The sequence below is a fragment of the Epinephelus fuscoguttatus genome, linkage group LG3, assembly GCF_011397635.1.
Source record: "Epinephelus fuscoguttatus linkage group LG3, E.fuscoguttatus.final_Chr_v1".
Lineage (NCBI taxonomy): Eukaryota > Metazoa > Chordata > Actinopteri > Perciformes > Serranidae > Epinephelus > Epinephelus fuscoguttatus.
The window spans coordinates 32006883-32028278 of NC_064754.1; the positions used below are offsets into that span (position 1 = coordinate 32006883).

At 40.5% G+C, this 21396-nt stretch overlaps 1 protein-coding gene across 1 annotated transcript; it reads right to left on the reverse strand.

Moving 5' to 3' along the window:
* Positions 1-872: 872 nt before the first annotated feature.
* Positions 873-16883, reverse strand: cusr (Copper-only SOD repeat protein). Its single transcript, XM_049572038.1, has 10 exons — positions 16623-16883; positions 12768-14850; positions 12096-12195; positions 9412-9480; positions 7902-8009; positions 6801-6933; positions 6568-6682; positions 3462-3586; positions 2246-2323; positions 873-1383 (listed from the first exon to the last, which is right to left on the reverse strand). Exons 1-10 carry the CDS (start codon positions 16660-16662, stop codon positions 1292-1294), a joined length of 2943 nt encoding a protein of 980 aa, XP_049427995.1. The 5' UTR covers positions 16663-16883; the 3' UTR covers positions 873-1291.
* Positions 16884-21396: the final 4513 nt, after the last annotated feature.

Here is a 21396-nt window from a genome sequence, read left to right on the forward strand (position 1 = left end):
AAAATAGCCTATAATAGCATCTGTGACCCTATCCTCCTCCGTTTCACTCAAATAAGCAAGGAGCAGGTACCTTTGGCGATGGCAATAATGGGGAAGCACAAACAAACGGTTCGCCATGTTCAATGTTAAACAGGAAGTAACTGGCAGTTTGCCGTAACTTTCCTGGAACGCTACAAAGTCGTAACTCGTGACTTGAAGTCGTGACTTACGAGTTCAAAAGCCTGCCTGGAACGCACCATTAATCCATTTTCTTTTATCTTGGCACACATTTAACCATTTGTCTATTTCCCCCAGCAATGTGCAACGTATGGACTATTAACGTTATCATATTAGCTTCATATTTCCATTTACTAACAGTTTAATTAACAGTTTTATTTTTTTAATCATATAAAACATTTTACAGTCTTGTCAGTTTTTCACTGATGACTCTGTGTGTGTGTATTTTCGTCTTTCTGCCCCTTAATTTTAGGTTTTAATTAATGACTTTATTAATACAATCACTCAATTAATGCTTCATATATTAGTTATAAGCCCTTGATAAGTTACTAACAAATTGCTTTACCACTATCTGCTCAGTCCTTAGCTGTAAATGTTAATAAATTGTTAATAAATAGTTTTTGGAGTAGGAGTAGCCTAGTGGTAGATTTCTGGAGCAGGATGAAAATTTGATTTTTCAAAACCCAACAGCTGTTCTTGTTAATGGCTCTTCAGTGATAAGTGGTACCAACATTTTGTGTGATTGCTCCACTCTTAAAATGCATCACATTACTGTCCTGCTAATGCGCCGTATACTCTGTGATGCTCACACATTTATTCATGTGCTACGATGTGTTCAAGAGTTTATGCAAAGAATTTAAAAAAAAAACAACACATTTTTGGAACAAAGCATACAAACAATATTGTATTTTATTCACAATTTTCCTGATATTTACACACATTTTGACATGAATTTATGGATGGTGCGTAAGTAAAGAAAAAAAAAGTCAGAAAATGTACAGCATTAATTTCACCCATCCATTTAACAGTCCAAATCAATAAAATATAAGCGATATCTGTTATGGAAAAATGAAGTTTTTTAAAGGCTACGCTGAGTAGTTAATGAATAACTTGTTGCCTAAATTACTGCAAAAAGCAAGCCGTACAAAGAAACACAGTTATTATTTACTTGTTAATGAATCAGATGACCATCGTATCATTTGGTGGGCTACATTTCATAAACATATTCACAGTTTTACAATATGAGGATCCATGTATCCCCACTGATGACGCATGGTGTGGCCAAATCTCAGAGCTATGTGTAGACTGCAGATGGCAGCAGGCAGGCGGCAGCAAACATCAAGGCAAGAAGCAAAGTCCCTGGCATCAGCAGCAGACCTGCACGCCCTAAATGAGAAGGTGCACAAAGGTTATTATAGCAAACAATGGCACTTAATTAAAAGAGGATTGTGGCTCAGTTTATAGGCTACTGCGTAACTTGAAAGTTTATAGGCATATACACTCCCAAAAAAAGAAAAATGCTGCCTTTATGTGGCAGATATGCAAATAATTCTTTCCATGTTACCATCTCTATAAAATGCAGTTCAGCTCAGCCATACTGTAAATTTTTTAAATCTGAAACTATTACAGTCTGGAAGAGAGATAACCCACAACACAATCTCTTCTACAAAATCAATATTTATTTAACAAGACATTGTTTCTTTCAGAGAGCTGGTAGTATTCATAAATACAAGTCAAACACAGAAGTAGTTACAACCTTTTGAAACCTGGGCAAATTGGCTTGATTTCTTTTAAGAACATGGGAAGAAGGGCGTGAGCAACTTAACTAGAAATGACCCAAAATTAGCAATTAAAAAAAAAGAACTGGTAAAAAGTTACAAGAAAATTACCTGAAAATTCATTCCATTATTTTCTGTCATTTTTACTATTTTTTTTTTAATTTACCAAGATCTTCTGTCTCTCTCTATTTTTAATAATTGATTTTCAGTTCATTTTCTCGTCAGCTTTTACCAGTTTCTTAGTAATTGTCATTTTTTCCATGTTTTTAAGAACAAATAAAACCAATTTGCTCAGATTACAAAGGGTTAATTACTTGTGAAAGGCATCTGAATGCAGCTCAAGAAAACTGATGTTGATCCAGGTTTCCAAGTGTTAAATATTGTTCTCCCTTAAATACATGAACATTAACACTCCCATTATGCACCATAAGTCCAGTTGAAGCTATGATAAGAGTCGAGCGTGTACTTACCGCATATGCTCGACTCTTTAAAAATGCCCATCTTGTCGCTGTTTTTGACGGATGCCAGAAGTGCTGCGTCGACTTCCCCTGTAAGATACACAATGTGAGTGTTTAATTACACACAAACTGTCCACGCTGCAATTACTGCTTTGTTATACCTGACAATTACTGTAGCTGAAACTAAAGGCAGTCATCGACTTGCTTTCCCATCGTTAAGTCAGATGATTAACTGAAATGCTGCAGTGTATTTTAAATGTTTAAGAAATAATAATAACCTCTATTACACTGCAAGTTTTCCTTTCAGTCGGCGGCTGAGTAGCTGTGATTGCTTTGCATGTACTTTTGCTTCCGACAAACATAAAAGTGTTTTAATTCTCTCAAGCATAATATTGATTATCACACATGCTCAGCTTCACGCTGTGTAAAAACTCCTGTGTGTGCATCTTCCTGGAATGACCACAATAGTAAACTCTCTGCCTTGTGAGAGACTTGCGAGAGCATAAATGCCTGTCCTGTGCTATACTGTGTGAAACCTCTGTACGGGTCCGTCTCTGTTACCCCCCCCGGGACAGAGGAAGGGACAGTAAATGAGACACACAGACACTCAACTCCAGCGTCAGGTTACTGGGCAATTTTTCAGGTTTTCTAAAGATTCTTCAATGCCCATAATTGTTCATTGTCCTGATGAACACAGCGCTTGGCACACAGCTTGCCAAGATAGGACCTGGAAGCCTGAAGTGTTAATAAGCTTACATGCTGTACATACAGTCCCATAGCTTGAGGTTATATCTGACAAACAAAAACCTCTCTATGAAACCATGAGAGGTTTTATATTCATTGTCTACTGGAGCTGCAGCATTCTGCATTAATAACTTTGACACAGTGCCATTTTAAATAGCTATTAATCATGATCATATGAACTTCCCTGATGAGGTGAGTCAGCAGGCCACGTTATGTAACCAAAGTGAATGTGACCCACTTAAAAGTAATTGTGGAAAGAGTGGAGGTGTCTCTTGAGAATATGAATTGGTTAGATTTTGATCATTTTGACATGATCACCAGTATAAAAAGAGGAAGAGGAAGCACTCAGTTACTCAGAACAGATGTTACTTGTGTTTCTGTTGTTGTGTTGAAAGCTAATACAGTTACCCTTTTAATGCAAAAAATAGACACACTGTTGTGCTCATAGGAAAACAGCCTTTTTTTTAGAGGGTTTGCGACTTACCAGACACCATGTAGTCGACTTGCTGGCACTTTCCATCAGCTGCAGAGCTGGGAGAGCCTTGCAGGACGGTGACTGTTATTGGCGTCACATTCAGGACATCTGCAACCCTTCTGCGGAAGTCATACCTTGGCAAAAAGAAATTAAACATCAACTTTGTGATCACATAACATAAGACCTAACTGGACATACATTGGACATACATTGTATTCAACGAAATGCATTGTATTCAGTGTGTTTCCTCGAATCAAACCCAGGCATGATCAAACTACAGCGTTCAATGAACTTCAGGGGTTGTAATAATTTCTCAGGAACACTTTATATTAATAAGGGTACAAAACACATGCTTCCTGGTATTCCTGTTGGTCACAATCAAGAAACGATAGTCACTTTGAGTTTGTGTGAAGAAGTAATACATGTGGATCATTCATTCAGCTCACCCCAAAATCAAAAAGACATGGTTTTCCTTTTACCTGTAGTGCTATTCATCAATCCAGATTGTTCTGTTGTGAGTTGCCAAGTGTTGGATATCAGCCGTAGAGATATCTGACTTCTTTCGAATATAATGGAACTAGATGGCACTCGGCTTGTGGTGCTCAAAGAGCCACAAAAGTACATTTGAAAAACTCAACAGCAATGACTGTGTTTACAAGGTCTTTAGTATCCCGTTTTTGTGTTTGTGCATGTAAACACCATATCCCGGTTTCAAGAAACCCGGTTTTGCCACCTGGAGTACTCTGATAGAAGCCGGGATACTGGAGCATGTATACACCATATCCCAGTTTCATGAATGGTTCAACTACGTCACACAGCCGGCTGAAGGATGCCCTACTCTTTCTGAAGTTTTCTCTCCACTCTGAATCTGTAAACTCCATGAGAATGATCCTATCCCACCAGTCACGGCTACGTATTTTCATCCACTGTTGCCTTGTACTGCGTGGTGGCAGTAACAGCTGAATACCTATCAAAGTTGGTGACTTATTCAATATTTGTTGTCGCTCTCTCCTCCCATTACTGAAGATGAAGTGGATGAGCCATAGCTGTAATGCGACTCAGGGCTGTAAGTATTTACTAACGCTAAGCCCGCTAGAAGCCACAGAGGCCTCATTTTTGTCTTACTTGTAAATATAATAAATATATCACATTTCCCACTCAATCTGTTGTAAACAAAAGACGTAACACACGCCTGCGCAGATAGGATGCAGTGATCAGAAAACGGGTTACTGGTATTTATCATGTATACAGGGATATGAATAACCAGGTTTCTCTGTGTTCCATGTAAACATCATATCCCGGATATGCGCAAAGCCGGGATAAGCCTCAAAACCGGGATACTAAAGACCTTGTAAACACAGTCAATGTCTCTTTCCAGAAATCAAGAACTGGTTACTCAAGATTATTACAGAGCCTGTGGTGAGCAGTTTCATGCAGGAACTATTTTCTTTCCACTGAACGTCAGTCACCAACCACATCTCTACACAGAAGGAAGCGAGAATCTACTCATTAAACATTAATGGTGTCCTCAGCTGAGCTGTAGTGTTAAAAGCTAGCTCAGTCCATTGATATTGCTGGCGGGTGTAATTCAATAGAATTAAAATAGTTCCTACATACTAGTGCCATCTAGTTCCATTATTTTTGAGAGAAGTCAGACATCTCTACAGCCGATATCTCCAACACTGCAAGTCACACCAAAACAATCTAGATCAGGGATCGGAAACCTTTTTGATATAAAGTGCCATTGTGTGCAATTATCTTGTTCATCAGTGTGCCACATCAATATAATGCCAGTCCCTCCCTCCTTAAATGCTCCATTAAAACATTGGCTATGTCCTCACCTTTTGTTGTTTAAGGAACTGGTTTTGAGCAGCAGATCTCCTCCCTTACAGTTAAATCAATCTTGCTATGACAGTCAAACATGGTGTGTCATTCACATCCACGCTCTCATCAAGAGCAAAATGCTAGAGTTGTGTGCGCACCTGTCCCTTTGTATCATTCTGTAGAGGTTTTTGTGGGTCCCCGAACACAGCAATTAAGAACAATTAAGTTTACCTGTGCCTTGCATTCTGCTGCTCCGTCCGCCCAGTGTACACATACAATGAATAACCAAACGGTAGACTTTATATATTCTAACAGTGCTCCTAATGAACGGTCCAGCTCAAAAATATAAAACACATGGCGGCAGATGATGTTATCATGAGGGCCGCCACAGATAAATGAATGTGTGAGAAACCCTGCACTTAAACATTACAAAAAAACCTCTCTTGCATACTTATTGCTAGTGTGAATGACCCTCAACAGGAAGTTTGTCTTGGATCATAGATCTTGATGCTCTTTTTGAATATCAAAATGTGCCATCTCACAGCGAGATGGTATGGTTAGATTCCCCTCAACACGAGCTGAGCACACTATCACAGGATGCTTCCTTATTTTGAATAGTTTCACTATCCATGAACTATCTCAGATAACATTACAGATAAAAAGTTGTTTTGTTTCCTCAGTAATTTCAGTGTTTTATGAAGATGAACTAGTCTTGATTGTTAAGTCTGAAAACAATGGTTGGCGTTCGATCTTTCTCTCTGATTTGCGTGCTGTATTTTTTTAACACTTACACAGATGTTTTCATGTTCTTTTATAAGCATATTTGGAATTTCCCCAGTAAAGTTACATTATTACATTTCCCTACTAGCTCATTCATACGTGACATTTGCACACAGTGCCACATGTAACTGTATATCTACCTCCTACAGTGACACTGACATTTTGATTTTACAATTACACTACAAAGCATGGATTTATGTATGCTGTCCGTGTTAAAGATTAAAGGAATTTAATAACAAACAATGCATTTTCTTATCTTATATGTTGGTCAAAAGTGACCTAGGAAACTATTGAAACATATCTGAAGGCTACTGTTTCTATTTAAAGACAAACAAACTAAAGTCAAAACAGGTCACATTACAGGAAGAACACTTCTGTGGTATTTGTCTCCAGTTACCAAACCTTTGAGGTTCCGCTATGAGCACATATTGAACTATTGTTTGCCAAGAGATTAAAGATAAAATTGAAAAGATGAAAGGGTATGAACCATGAATTTTAGAGATACACTCACTCGCTGAAGTTTTTCACTCTGGGAAAGATCTGCTCTGCTGAAGGGGATTCGGGGAGGATGTCGGCACATGCGATGATGCTGTTGTTATTCTTCAGCAGTACAGATCTGTGAACCACTGTAAACACAGACAAACTTAAACTACATCCTTTTCCCATTACATTAAAAAAGGTGACAACAAGGGTAAAAAAAAAGTGCTGAATACACTGGAAAAAAACATCATGTCAGTGTGGTACCTGAGCGCTGTCCAGAGAGCTGGATTATGCTGTCAGTGATGACCATTCCCTCAGTCAGGCTGACTGGGCCGTGTCTTGCAGACACCTCTCCCACCACACAGCTCAGAGGGTTTAATTGTGAACAGCTGGAGCTCTGAGAATAGAAGGAAGGAAGAGCAGTACAGGTTAACCACATACAGTAATGGTCATGTTTTTATTGGTAGAAAAAGAAAATTCTAAGTATTAGACTTCCTTATCTGCACCGCATATTGTGCCATACAGTGTTAAAGCTCTTACAACCAACCGAGTGCTCTACTGGGGCAAATACAAATGTCCTTGTAACACCTCCAGGAATTAATCAGAAGCAAAAGTCTTTGCCCTGGAAATGTTTAAATCTCTTACTTTCTAAGACCTTTTTCTAAGCTACTTCTAAGCTTCTAAATGCAATTAAAGAAAATTTGTTGTAATTTTTGCAAATTACCATAGGTCATATACTGTAATTGACAGTAAAAATATCTTGATTATCATTTCATACAAGTACAAACGGACCAATCTGACAAAACTGGGAGGGAATATATTATGTTGTTAGTATTTTTAAGAGATTAAATAAAGTTACGTGATTTATCAGGTAAAAGTAACTTGATAAAAGACAAAAATGTCCTTCTATGTCTGTTGTATTCACTAAGTTTGCCATCTTGGCTTATTCACACACAGTACACTATGTAATGGTACATGATCATACCATGGAGAATTTACAGAGGTATCACTGTATAACATGCACTGCTTGCTAACAAATATTTACATAAGGGACATCTATTAAGCAGTTTACCCAGATATTAAGCCGATGTTGGGGTTATTTAATTATCAAAACTGAATTGAATTTAATGACTTTGATGATGAATTTTTCTTATGTTGTCTTCTTCAAGTCAGTATCCAGTTTTGATGCTGTCTTGGAAGAGGCTTTAAGGAGCTGATATCAAGTTTTTAGGGGTTAACCTTGTATGTATGAATTTTCATTAAGATAATCTGACCAAATATCTACACAAAATAACCAGTTAAGTAGTCAACACAATCAGCAGGAAAAGAAGCGCAGAAGTTAAAGTAGGGACAGTCTGGTCTCACCATTGATGTCATGTTGAAGGGATTGAATGTGCCTCGCCCATTGCTGCACTGGCGGGTGCTGTTGCTGGTGCTGCGTCTGGTGGTGATGAACAGGGATGCCTCAGATGTCTGTAGGAAGGGGGGTAAAAACAATGTGAGGTGTGCACGGATTTATCTTTAATCCTTTATGTCTGTGTGGTTTCAATTTGTCTCGTCAGAACAGAGAGAAACACACACACACACCAACAATGAACACATGATTCAGACAAGTATATGATCTTGAAAACATCAACAGGCAAGCAAAACTTATTCTTGGTGAGTGCCCCATTTCTCTGGATTCAAAATCTACAAAATGAAACTCAGCACCACTCTTTTGTTGCTCTCATAAAACCAACTCTGGCACTTTCAATGTGGATCTCAGTGTGTATGTGTGTGTGTGTGTGTGTGTGTGTGTGTTGTAAGTGTTTTCTCCTGCTCAGACACTAGACACTTCTACGGCTTCTACGTGACAGAAGTTGTTGGCGCTAAATGAATTCCACCGCAGTGTTTCTACCTGGCACTGGATGTGAGTGCTCCCTTACTTCCTCATCACTCTTTATGTTATTGTCCAATTCACTGTTCTTCCTGTAGCCTCTTGCATGTTCAGCTGCTCAAGTGTTACACGAATCAAGTAACTCCTCCTTGAAGATTCCCTTTTCAGGTTATTCTTAGTATGTCTAAATGGTTTTGCACCGTGGATGCTAAATACTTAATAAGGTAGATCTGATTTGACCTCAAAAAGCTAAAAGAAAGCTATTTTTCTCCCCTTAAAATTTGGTGGTTAACTCTTGTGTCATGTTAGTTTACATGTCAACCAATCGTTGAACCCACTGGCTATCGTAGCAAAGGCATGTCTCCCCTTACTCTGCCTCTGATCTGCCTAACCTGACATTCTTACACTAACAAACCAATCTCACTCCTCACACCTACACCTAACCAATACAACCAACGAAAGCAAGTAGTACTAGCCATTTGGTGAGGAAGATGGGTCATGACTTCACCATTCTGTTGCCACCCTTGGGTAAAAAACTGACATCTAGGGTAGCAAGTGGATATCTGGGCCAAAACTTTTTCTTTTGTGCAAAGCTAATAAAAAGCCGAACTGTCGACAGTCGGTAACCGATGGGTTCCAAGTTTGCAATTCCACCTCTTTTGCTCTCCATAGAGATTATGTTCGCCTGCAGGCAACCAAAGCCCACTCAAATGTGATAAGTCAATACTACTAATAAATGGAAACCAGAATGATTCCAGTACTAAATGTTGTACCGTTGCTAACATATTCTGCATACATGCAGATAGAGATTAACAATGAATGAATGAATTTTTGCGCATTTCATATACTTTGTGCGCCATGTACAGGTGATAACGTACTGGTCTACTACACAGGAAATACACACCTAGTGCCCTAGTGCCCTAGTGCCCTACACCTGTCCCCACCCCACCCCCAATGTCTGAGTGAAGATGTCGCCCTTTTTAATGACTCTGTACTTACATTTTCCGCTTTAAGGAGCACCTCCATTGTGGCATCACTGCTACTCCCATCAGGAAACATCTGCTGCCTCTGTCAACATGTCCAATATTAGTAGACAGTTAGAGTGACAGAAGTGAACGTGTACTCTCATACTCTCATAGTTAATAGTTCAGCCAAACCTGAGTGCTTGTTTTGCTGAAATCCACAGGCAGTTACAATGGACACCAGTGGGGATTTTGCATTGTAACCTGTTAAGCCATTCTTACACTCACTCTGTGACTCACAGTTAAAGTGCCTGAGCAAATGTTGCAGATTAAGGTTAGTAACATTGTTTTTTCCACAGACTATCCTGATAATATAGCCTCTCAGGGGATACAGTATTGCAAGCTCTCATCCATAGATGTATTGCTGAACTCAGTATGGGGCGTCTGGAGGGCGGCTGACAGAGACAGCTGTTCCCTTGTGGAGCTTCCTAGTTCAGGGGGCTTGTATATTTCACTAGCCAGCAGACAAATGCTAAGCTAAGCTAATGATCTCGCCCCTGCTTCCCATGGTTCCTTGTTGCAACCCACCACAGACATAATGAATTCACTGTCTGTCCAGCGCAGCAGAAAAACTCTGTCATGTTTTTGTGGCAGCTTGGCTCCTAATAAGTTAGCAAGAGAAAACCTTGTATGTGTTCTGTAGCTGTCAGACAAAACCACTGAAATCTGGTTTTTATGGTTTGTTGCAACCATGTAGAAATCTCATTTATTTTTTGCTGATGGTGTGGGCAGGGTGTTTCTTATTAGAATCAATTACACAGTCTTCTAAAGAATAACTTTCGACGTTATGAGCTGAGGAAACACTTTCGAAATCAATTTCACAATATGAAAGCATATTGTGGTCAAGTTACAAAGGCTGACTCTCTTATCCTAACAATGGATGTTTTGCAAGACTGATACATTATCACTGCTAAAGACAATGTATGTCCCTCTCTAAATAAATGCATCCTATTTCAGTTTAGATCATGCACAAATACACACACACACACACATTAATGGAAGTTGTACCACCTGTTCATGAAGCAAACAGCCCTGTATGCAGACAGAAGTCAGCTTCTTTATTTCATACTTATATATTTATGTTGAAAATGACAGAGGTGTGGACTCGAGTCAAACGACATGGACTCACATCACAAATCTGATGACTTTTGACTCAGCTTGACAAAATCAAGAAAGACTTGGAACTCGACTTTTGCTCTAACACCAATGACTCATGACTTGAATCACTTGGATTTGAGCCTTTTGACTTGTGGATACTTGATACCTTCCCTTAAGCCAATTTATGATTCAGTTCAGTCGCACCTCTTTTAACAAACTTGTTTGAACAAATACAAATTTTAAAAAGCATTTGTGATTTTTGTAAATGCAATATATAATTATTCTGTTATTAAAATGGCATTACTTTTGGTGAGGATTGCATTATGACTTGTTTAGGACTCAAAACTCAAAGTTTAGGACTTGGAAGCGGTTAGTCTTGACTTTGGACTCAAATGGGTACTTGAGTGCAAAGACCTGAGACTTTACTTGCGAAACAACTACTTGGTCCCACCTCTGGAAATAGATGACCTTATTTTTCTCATGTCTATGAAATATGTTTTGGCATTTTGCGTTATGACTTAATATAGCAACTCGAACTTGGGCAACAAAAAATTGGGCGGCTGAGTTAGGATTACTTTAATTACTGGTGTGAGCCACCCGCAGATAAATGTGATCTTAAAAGGTGTTGTGGGAGATGAGAACAGCCACTGCCCTCCTTAAAGGTGAACTCCACCAATTTTACTGCATATGTGAGAAAGTTTTACAAAGCTGTGACTTGAGTCAGCGTAGGTTGGGGCTGAAGACTGAATGTTTGAAAATGATGTGGAGTTGGAGAGAATTTGGCTTACAAGACTTGCGTTGCCCTCTCCTCATCTCTGCTTACAGTAAACAAGGGTCTCCAGCTGCGTTAGCCACTTGTAGCTTAGTCTGAGTGGGCGGAAGTTCGCTGCATAGATCAGCCTCTCATTGGGCGGAACGAGCCACCCGCTGAAGTCCCGCCCTACCACCTCCGGTTGTGTAGCAGTTTTCAACCGTTTTCAACATGTCCTTTACTAACTTTTGTGGTGTTTGATCTTGCGGGGATGTAGCCATTTTTCTGCCAGGGTTCGCATCCTGTAGGTGATATTTTTGTGGGCGTGTTACACCAAAACCTGTTTCTCCCCGGCAATATTTTTGCAAGCGCACCGTTGCTGTGGCACCGCCCAGAACGATTGTGATTGGTTGAAAGAAGTACAAGCAGCCGGGGCATTTTTTTCTCCAATCTCAAAGTGAGAGTCGGCCCAGCCAGACCTTTCTTTTCTTGAGAAAGGTCTGGTGAGCGAGACTACTTGTAGCTTAACACACCTGAATCTCTGACTGGGCTGGCAGCAGTTGAGTTGCATTGTGGGTTATGTAGGTGCCAGCTTTTAGCAAGGAAAATAAATGTGTGGAATAATAAGACAAACATTTTAAAGAAGTTTAGTGTCGTAATACTGAACATTGCATCACAGGAACTTAAAAAAAATGAACTGAACATGGCGTTTGTTCTACATTATAGACAGTAAAGCAAAAATACCGATGTAGAATATATGTACTTTCAACTGCGTATTAAAAAATTGGCATTAAGTGGAAAAGACTTCTTACCAGTGTAACTGTCCCATTCACTGTACCGCTGAAAACAGCCTTGGCAACAGTCCATCGTCCATCTGTATTTCTTTCAGCTGAGACATTAGAACACCGCAATCTGTACAGAAAACACACACATGCATGTACGTACATGCACAGAAAGACACAAAAACACAAGATGAGCAAAACATATCCAAATCCTGCAGGGTTAACCATGAGAATGTTCTCCTTTGCAATGTTTTGTTGAGTCACTCCCAGTGAATGAGGAGGATTATCTGTGTATTATAATCCAAACATGAGGAGGATATGACTCGATGTGTATGACATCCTACACCTGTAATTGCCCTCAATAGACTGCCCAATTCTTTCACTGTGCCAGAGGGCCACTCAGGGTGTGGAAGCTTTGATCTGTTAGTCTGCTCAAGCTGCAAAGGCATCAGTGACCACTCAAACTGATAGAATTGATGCCTTTTTCTGTATGCTGTATGTACACATTAACAAAGTCAGTGGCTACAGTGTCATAGTTACAGTGCTCACCACTTCTTCTTATCTGTGGTCATCTTATATATATATATATATATATATATATGTAAAATGTTTCTCACATCTCCTTCTCTCATTCAGTTCCACTCTCTGTTGGTGTCTTTCTTTCTAATAAGCAGAAAGGTGTAAATGCACACAGGTTCTCACCTTGATCCGTTAGTTGCGTGAATCACCACCGACCTTCCCACGACACTGTAGGGTCCAGTTAATGGCATATCAGGGTCCGTGTGTACAGCCTGATACTCGTTGAGGCCAGCCAGCCCGCCAAACTTCCCGCTGAGGTCCCCAATCTCATATTGGTCCACTGTTCCTGTTCCAGCTGCGGGGCTGTTCGATATATTCCAGCCTAGCGGGTTGTAGTGGCCCAGGATGTTTGCACTGGAGCAGGGGTCTGTGGTGCCAGGTTTTACAGGCAGTACGTGAATATGGTAACCCCCAGCTGAGGAGTTCAGGTTAATTAGGGATACGTTTATAGTCGTGGGTCCGAGTGGGACAGCCTGGGTGAACTGGATCTGGCCGCCAGGTAGCTGGGAGCCAAACCATCTACCTAACCTAGCTTTTGGGACTCGCACCATTGTGACGTTGGCACAAGCAATCCTTGGCCCTCCTCTGTCTGCTTCATGGATGACCACTGAACGACCAATAATGCCTGACATGGGCAACCAGGAAGTGACATCAGTGAAGAACTTTTTTGCTTCCACTCCGCCCACATTGGGGCCAAGGTTGATAGTGCTGTGTTTTCCTGAGAGGTCTCCCACCTCACAGGACAAGGGCCTGGACGGGCCACAGTCGCGAGCATAGCTGCTGTCTGTTGTGTTAATTCTAAATGGGTTCCAGTGTCCTCCCACCGTGCTGCAGTGATTTTCATCATCATCCCTCTCGGAGCTGATGGGGTAGATGTGAACATGCCAGTTGTGGTTATTGGTTGGTGTCATTGAGGGATTTCCATATGACAGATCTGTGAAGATGGTTACGTCAGACAGAGGGTTGTTTGTCATTTGGGTAAACCAGATCTCACCAACCACAGGGCCCTGAAATCTGGCTCTGCCTACAATCACTTCACCAGGATAGCCGATGCTGGCACAAGCATACCTGGCACCATCTGGTTGGTGGATCACAACTGAGCGACCTATGATACTGTTTGTTCCAAACAGTGGGAGGTTGTAGTCCTTGAACATCATGTCCACCTCGTTTTTACCTGCAAGGGACATATGCTTGGCGCTGAGATCACCAATCTCGTACATGTCATGTGTTGAACCAGGCACTCTTGGGTATGTTGGGTCGTTTGTGTTGATATTGAATGGGTTCCAGTGGCCACCTACATTATCATTTGAACACCGGCTATATGAAGGCGACCTAACTGAGGGGAGAGGAAAATGATGGACATGATAAGGGCCGACTTTGCTCTGTAGGTTGGTCAGGTTCACTTTCAACTTTGTCGCATCGAAAGGGGAAGCCTGATGGAAGCTAAAGTATCCCTTGATTCCTCTCATATTCACCATGGCCATCACCTGTTTCTCAGGTACACGATAAATCTGAGCACACTTGTAACTTGACCCTGTCTTAAGGATAAGAAATCGATGCTGGGTGTTGAAGCTGCTTGGGTCCAGGCGGGATTTCTCAGGCTGTAAAGGGGTTCCGACTTTCACAACACCCAGATTGGTCAAAGTTGAGGCATTTAAGTTTCCAAGAAGACCATCGCAGCTTGCGGCAGTGCTCGGAGATCCATAGAGAGTGACATTGGTTTGTGAGGCACTGACCTGACCGATTGTAACTAGGTCTGTGAGCAACCTGGGACTGGAGTTTCCTGTGTTAAGGCGAATGTAAACATTACCGGCGATGGGTCCAGTGAACCTGGCCTGATACGTTTTGACCATCTGACCTCGACTTACAACCGTGCATACTTTGGTGCCATTACATGTGTGCAAAGTCAGTGAGAAGTCATCCAGGTCTGACTTTTGTTCGAAGAGGCTTGACACATTGACGGCGGAATTTGAGGATGGATCAGCTGTGAAGGTGTAAACACTGGAGCCGATATGTGCTTCAGAACAGGGCTGAGCATAGTGGCCATACTTGACGGGGAACACACTGAGGGTGAAGTTGACTGCACTACAGGATCCAGCGCCAGTCACATTGACAGTGGCCATGTGGGAGGTGGAGTTAAAGTGCACCTGCCCTGTGACTCCCCCCATGTTCAGAGGCGCCATAAACTGAACACAGGAAATGGAATCTGAAAAGGGCAACAAGGAGGAGGTGAAGGTAGTGTTCTGGGTTCCTGTGAATATACAACTCTCCTCAACAAACAGTACGTTAACATTATTCAGTAATACTCTCACAAGCATTTGCGTATCACTTTACAAACATCTTGCCTCTAGCTAATGCACTATATCACTGATTAATGTTGATTCTGTCAGAGATAGACATACCTATCTTTCACTAACAGGTGGCTTTTAAACTACTGCCAAACCTGACAGTGTTGCGATGTAACACACTATAGGTTTGAACTTTCAGCCTAATTCAAAACAATATAAAAATCTGAGAAGGTATGAAATGAGCATAAAACTTAAAGTACAAGAGACAGAAACTGGTTTAAACTGGTTTTTAAACCTGCTTCAACATGCATTATAATGCTTAATTTGCTTGGTGCGAATGGTTCATTAGTGTCTGCACCCTAATGGATGACTAAGTACAGAAAATTACATAATCCAAAAATCTGTTCACATTCAAATTCTGCAAATTTTGTAAGGCAAATGCGCACATGATGCAGGTCTACTGAACAGAGCTGACAGGTCAGCACTATTTTAAGACACACTAATTACTACTACATTACATATAATTACATATAATCACTGGACCTAGTTACACATTACGCTAACTTTCAAACAACCTATAATTACCAACTTTGATCCTTTTTTAATTTATATATTTATTTATTTTTGTTAAGCATTTCAGCATACAATTAACAATGAGAGAACTGTCTCTGTAAAAGCACTGCCCAAATTAGGTTGTGTGCACCTTTTAGTTTCTATTCTCATTCAAAAGTTATATTAAGCTTTCATGGCATTTGAAGTGAGAATTGTTCATAGAAATGCTACGTTCGCTATAGTCTTTGACACTGACTACAGTCCTGGTCTGAAGTTTTTGTTATTGCCTCTGTTTTGTTTCTTATTTGAATAGCATTAAAATAGGATCTTGGAGTGCATGGTGGCAATTTTTTAAGTTTAACTTGTTATTGATGTATTGTCCCATCTAGAGCTATTGTGCTACCAATGATTTCCTAAATAGTCAGAAACCCAGGCTTGGAGTCAGCCACGATGACAACCAGCTAATCTGGTTAGTCTTTGTCTCTGGAATATTATACGGTAGTGATACAAAATCAAGGAAAACATCTCATTGTTTGCGCAAGATAAACAGATGCTCAGGATTGCTATCATACCATTTATCCCGTGGACTATGAATGATTTAAAGATCCTGAAATACAGATTGCTTAGGATGCTGTGCATTGACAGTTTGTGTAGCATAAACAAATAATGCCTACTTGGAATTCATTGTCCTCAAAGTTAGAGAGCATTAGCATCACATGTTTCTAATTTTATCATTTGGGTTGTTTCAAGCATTTCGACATAGTAATGGGATTCACAAAGGCAGCTGCAACCTACTGAGCTTTCATAAATAGAACTGAGCTGTCTGTGTGACTATTGCACAATTGGTCTCAAAACAAGTTAAACATTATAAAGAAAGCAAAATCAACATGCCACTGAATCACAGAACCTGCAGGGGTTTTTTTTCCAAACAAAAAAAAAAGAACAGCTTATGTGCCAGAGCAAAGACACTAAGCAGTGAAATGACCTCTATTGGCAGAAAACCTGCAGGCTCTCTGCCCTCCATTGGCACATGGTTTAAAAACCCTCACATAAACATTAGACTGCTGAATACACAAATCCCTCACAAAAGCCCAGGTGGCACTTTATGCAAAGGTCAATGATTGCAAAAAATACTCACCAAGTAAAGTCAGCAGCAGGGCAGCTGTCAGAAGGCACATGGTGGCAGATGTGTGAAAGACACACAGCAAAGAGAGAAAAAAAAATGTCTATTTAGAATTAAAGGAAAATAATGTTGCAAAAAACTTCACTGAAGTCACGCAAATCCTCTCTGAAGGTGTAGGAAAAAACAACAGCTCAGTTCTAACAAAAGATCAATGACAGCAAAACCATTGATGGTGTGTGTGTGTGTGTGTGTGCTCTCCAAGAACATGTCATGTGAGACAGGTTTTCAAAAGTGTGCAGCCTCCGTTCTGCTTCTGCTTTTCAGCTGTAGTCAGGCAGCCTGTGATTGGTCAACATGGTGACAATGTCTCATGTATGGAGATAGGGGCGGGAGGGAGCATACTTAGCAGCCTGGGTGGGTAGAGGTGGCCCGTCTCTGTCGAAGCCATGCTCAGCTCGGTGCAAAATATTGGAGGGAAAAGCACCTGTTGATCACAGTGTTCAAAAAATCTTTAGGAAATCAGGAGATGTTCAGTGGTTTTCTAAAGAGCACATGTTACAACTCATTTATTATAGCAACATATCAATATTTCTGAGGAAGCTTTTTCAATTTATAGTTTTGGGGGACTCAGAGGAAAGTAAACTCTCAGTTGGTTGAATTGAAAGTGAGCTAATACTTCAGATTTCAGATTTTTTTAAGTCGGGTTGTATAAGGTACATGTCCATAGTCAGTGTATTATCTACAGTAGATGTCTGTCAGTATGCCCCCAGTTTGAAGAAGCAATAGGAGTGCCAAAATGGAAGCTGCATGAACTGCTGTGGATGGGGGTCTACAGCAAAATGTATTTTAACCATCTAATTAAGTCCCAATCAAAAAAGAAATCGATACCAGATTAAGTATATGCAATATTGAGAGTATTTTCACCGCTCTTCCTTTCCATCAGACAGCCCATTTCAAAGGTTAAGCTTTTACGTCTTCAGTTCCACATGTATGCTCTTTTCAAAGTCCACTGATACTAACAGTCATTTAGGCTTGTTGAATGCGTGTAGTCTACTGCTGCCTCAATCAGTTAGTTTGTGTTATTGTGTGACTTTGGTGAATCCAAACTAACCCTTTTAAATCCCAAAGTCACACAATAACACAAACTACCTGATGGAAGGTGCGATGGACCAGCAGCTCCTGTGTTCAGCAACGTTAAATCGCTGTTTTTCTCAATGGAGTCTGGCTTGGAAGAGAGTGATATAACAGCTTCAGTTCCCAGTTGGAAATCGCTGTCTAACAAGAGGGTAAAGCAGTGACAATACTTTCAGTACAGGATAAACTTATACTGTTGTGTTTTTTTTGTTTTTAGGGGAAACTTTTTTAGTTGGCTAAAATACGTTTTATTGCGGACCCCATCCACAGCAGTACATTGCTTAGCTCCTGTGATGGTACTCGAGCCTGCTTCTTCAAACTGGGGGAGTGCCGACCGCCATCTACCGTAGGTAATACATTGATTATGGATAAATACCTCATACTACCCCACTTAAAAAAAGTCTAAACTATTCCTTTAATACTTTAGTACCTACCTACACTCAGATTTTTCCAAAACAGAACACACTGATGAGAGTGAACAGCAGCAACCTATACACAAAGGCATACAAGCTGTATGCACTAAATAATGAATTAATACAAATAAAGATTTAAAAAATTAATATACTTATTAACAATAAAGGACAGCAGCAAATAAAGCCAAAGTCAAATTACAGAGCCAAGTAATTTTCAGATGCAGCCTTTCGAGAATATGCAAACTAGTTTTTCAAACAAAGTTGCTGACTCATCTCATGACGATCACAACATAGGAAAAAGGGTGTTACCATAGAGTCAAACCACCACGATTCTCCAGAACAACACGTAACCTTTGTCTAATCAAGTAATCTCATTCCGATCGAGAGAGGCCCGAGTACAGCAGATAGAAAGAAAAACAAACAGCCTGACGTAACAAAAGGACGCATTGTCAGAGACAATCACAGACATCAGTAAATATACTTAAATATAAAAGTTTATACTATGAGTTGGTCTAATGTGGATGGTAGTGGAGAACATTGTCTTCCATGTTGCTCCAAAGTCTTCCACAGGTGTGAAACAGGGTTGAGATCTGGTGACTGTAAAGGTTGTAACATTTCATTCTTATCTTTAAACTCACCAAGCCATTTGCATTTGATATGTTTCTTCAATCCTTCATTGAGGTTTTTCCTCTAATTATATGGCCCTGCTTAGTGGGAACAAAAACAAATAAGGTGTCCGGAATCAAGCTCGTAGTCCCACAGTTTCACATTTTTTTTCAGCTGGTTGCTGCGTCAATCCATTCTTTTCTATCCCTTTTTACAACCCTGATTCTGCCTCTTTATCTTTCCCCTCAGAATATGCCTCAGCTGTCCTTGTGACGGGGTTGAGGGGGGGAAGAGGACAGAAAATAGTAAGTTGTTCTAATAATAGCAGCCATCACTGTGGGTTATTTGGGGTAGGTCACACAGCTATTACACATATTGGAGGGCCTGTGAAGTGGGTCAGGTGCTTCACTTGGCTTGTTTAGCTCACTGATTGCGGCAGGAGCTAGAATCGTGAAGTGATCATGTACACACAGGTTTATAATTTGCACACGCACGCATGCACATGCAGAAGCAGGCAGAAGCAGCTAAAGTCTGCAGCACTATCAGAACAGAGACATTACAGTGGTAGCAGCCTGTTGAGTTAAAGAATGACAGGTGGACTCAGTAATGCAGACAACCACAGAGCTCAGTTCAAAAAGGGTTTATTTGCTCCACCAAGAGAATTATACTAGTTGTCCAGAGTTGGTTTTGAACCCTGGTGTTCTGCATTCAAGGCAGCAACACTGCTATTGGACCACATGGACAGGTAGTACTTACTGGCTGGTACCACAGATAACCAGGACAGGGGAGAGGACAGAGCTGCACTGAGGCAAGGTGGGTGGAGATCCAGGATTGGGTGTCAGAGGAGTGGGGCAGGCAGTGGAGCAGAGCAGGCTGAGGAGGATGCAGCTTGAGGCTGGACTGCAGCAGGTACAGACAGCAGCAGGTGAGGCAGGTCAGCAGCTGAAGTTCTGGAGATGCAAACAGGAAACCGAGGAGATCAGAGTTAAGAGTGAGGTAAACGGCCAAAAAACAAACATGCACAAAACCTGGTGCAAGACAGATGCCAAGAGCTTTACCATACAAAGGTATGGTAAAGAGAAGAGCCGGTCTCAGATACTCCAGGTAGATTGCTGAATGATTGCAGGTGTGGAGATGATTGCTGCAGCCTGCCTCACCTGCTCACACCAGCTCAGGCTTTTTAAAAACTGAAATATTAAAATGAATAGAAAATGCATCCGCAAGCACATACACAAATAAACACACAAAATACATCCCCAAATCCGTACACATCCATCCATTGAATCCCTACATTATCAGTTTACATCCATACAAAATACAAAATACTTGGGTGTCTACTGTGGCACTAAGTGTGAAAATAATGTTGTTTCTCTTTAAGTCATTATTTAATATCTCTATTAAAAACATTAAAATTATGTTGTAGTTTCAATTCAGTAATCTCAGATTTACGTTGATGATCATGTGAACTGGCAAAGTGGCACTTTGATGGGATGGGATCTTTTACTGGAAATCACTCTGATAAAACACATGCCAACAGGAAATTCAAAAAATGTCTGAACAATGGACTCATCGTCAAACGTTGGAAGCATGAGGAAACGTCAAAGATGTCAAGAATGATTGCCAGGGGTGGCTGAGAAGAATTGAAATGGTGTTTAAAAATACACATCGACACAGTACTAACCATACTTTATTGTTCCTTGCAACATCCTATGTTCCAAGTAAGGGGTGATATTTTGCTGCCAGGGCATGTGAACAGAAAGCTATGCACCATTCTTTCTCAATCAACACAGTAAGGAACAGTAACCAAGGGTGGTTATTTTCCATTTCATCTTTACATAACTTGCATTTATAATTGCTTTATTTTGATAAGGAAATTGGAATTATGGCAATTTTATATGATAGAAAATGGAGTTATAGAGGTTGTTTAAGAACCTGTGTAAAAAACAACCGCAATATAAAAATACAATTATATTATTTACGTGTGGAAATCTAATAAAAATACACACCACACAGTACACTTTTACACATAGACCACACACCAGTACACCTTGGTGATTCATTACAATTAGCTAAAATGGCTACAGTTTTGATTTGCTTTTGTCAACACTTGAGATTTAGGGGGTTTCAGTGGCATCAAGCGGTGAGGATTGCCAGCCTGTTCTCATTCTGAACTCATCAAGTACGGCCGCTTTGTCAGTGATCTGGGCGTTAGACACTGATGCACACGGGCACCTTTCATGCCGGTATACACAGCGGTCAATGACCGAAGTCGTCAAATATTGGCACAGTGTCATTGGATGTCGGCGTAAAATACATATGCACAAAGGCACCTTTTGTGGTGTTATGAAATGCACAGGCTGGGGACTCTCAGACAGCTGTTCACTGTGAAACCAAAAGTCAATGGAGTTATTTTAATAACAATGTAGCTTGCTAGTATGTGTAGCAAGTTACTGTAGAGACCTATGTTACATGACATTACATCATTTTAGTAATAACCATACTTATTATAAACCAAACCATGTCCCCCCCCAAATCTAACCATTTTCTGGCCTTGTAAGTTTACTTTGAAAAATACTGTTTGCATCCAACATGCAGAAACTGTACATTTCCTGTGAAAACAGAAGAGTATTTTGAAA

Coding starts and splice junctions, on each gene's coding strand:
- cusr (XM_049572038.1), bottom strand. CDS start 16,662: ATGTGCCTTCTGACAGCTGCCCTGCTGCTGACTTTACTTG. Junction 2,324..3,461: donor AGTCGACTACATGGTGTCTG/GTAAGTCGCAAA, acceptor TGTATCTTACAG/GGGAAGTCGACGCAGCACTT. Junction 1,384..2,245: donor TAAAGAGTCGAGCATATGCG/GTAAGTACACGC, acceptor CTTCTCATTTAG/GGCGTGCAGGTCTGCTGCTG.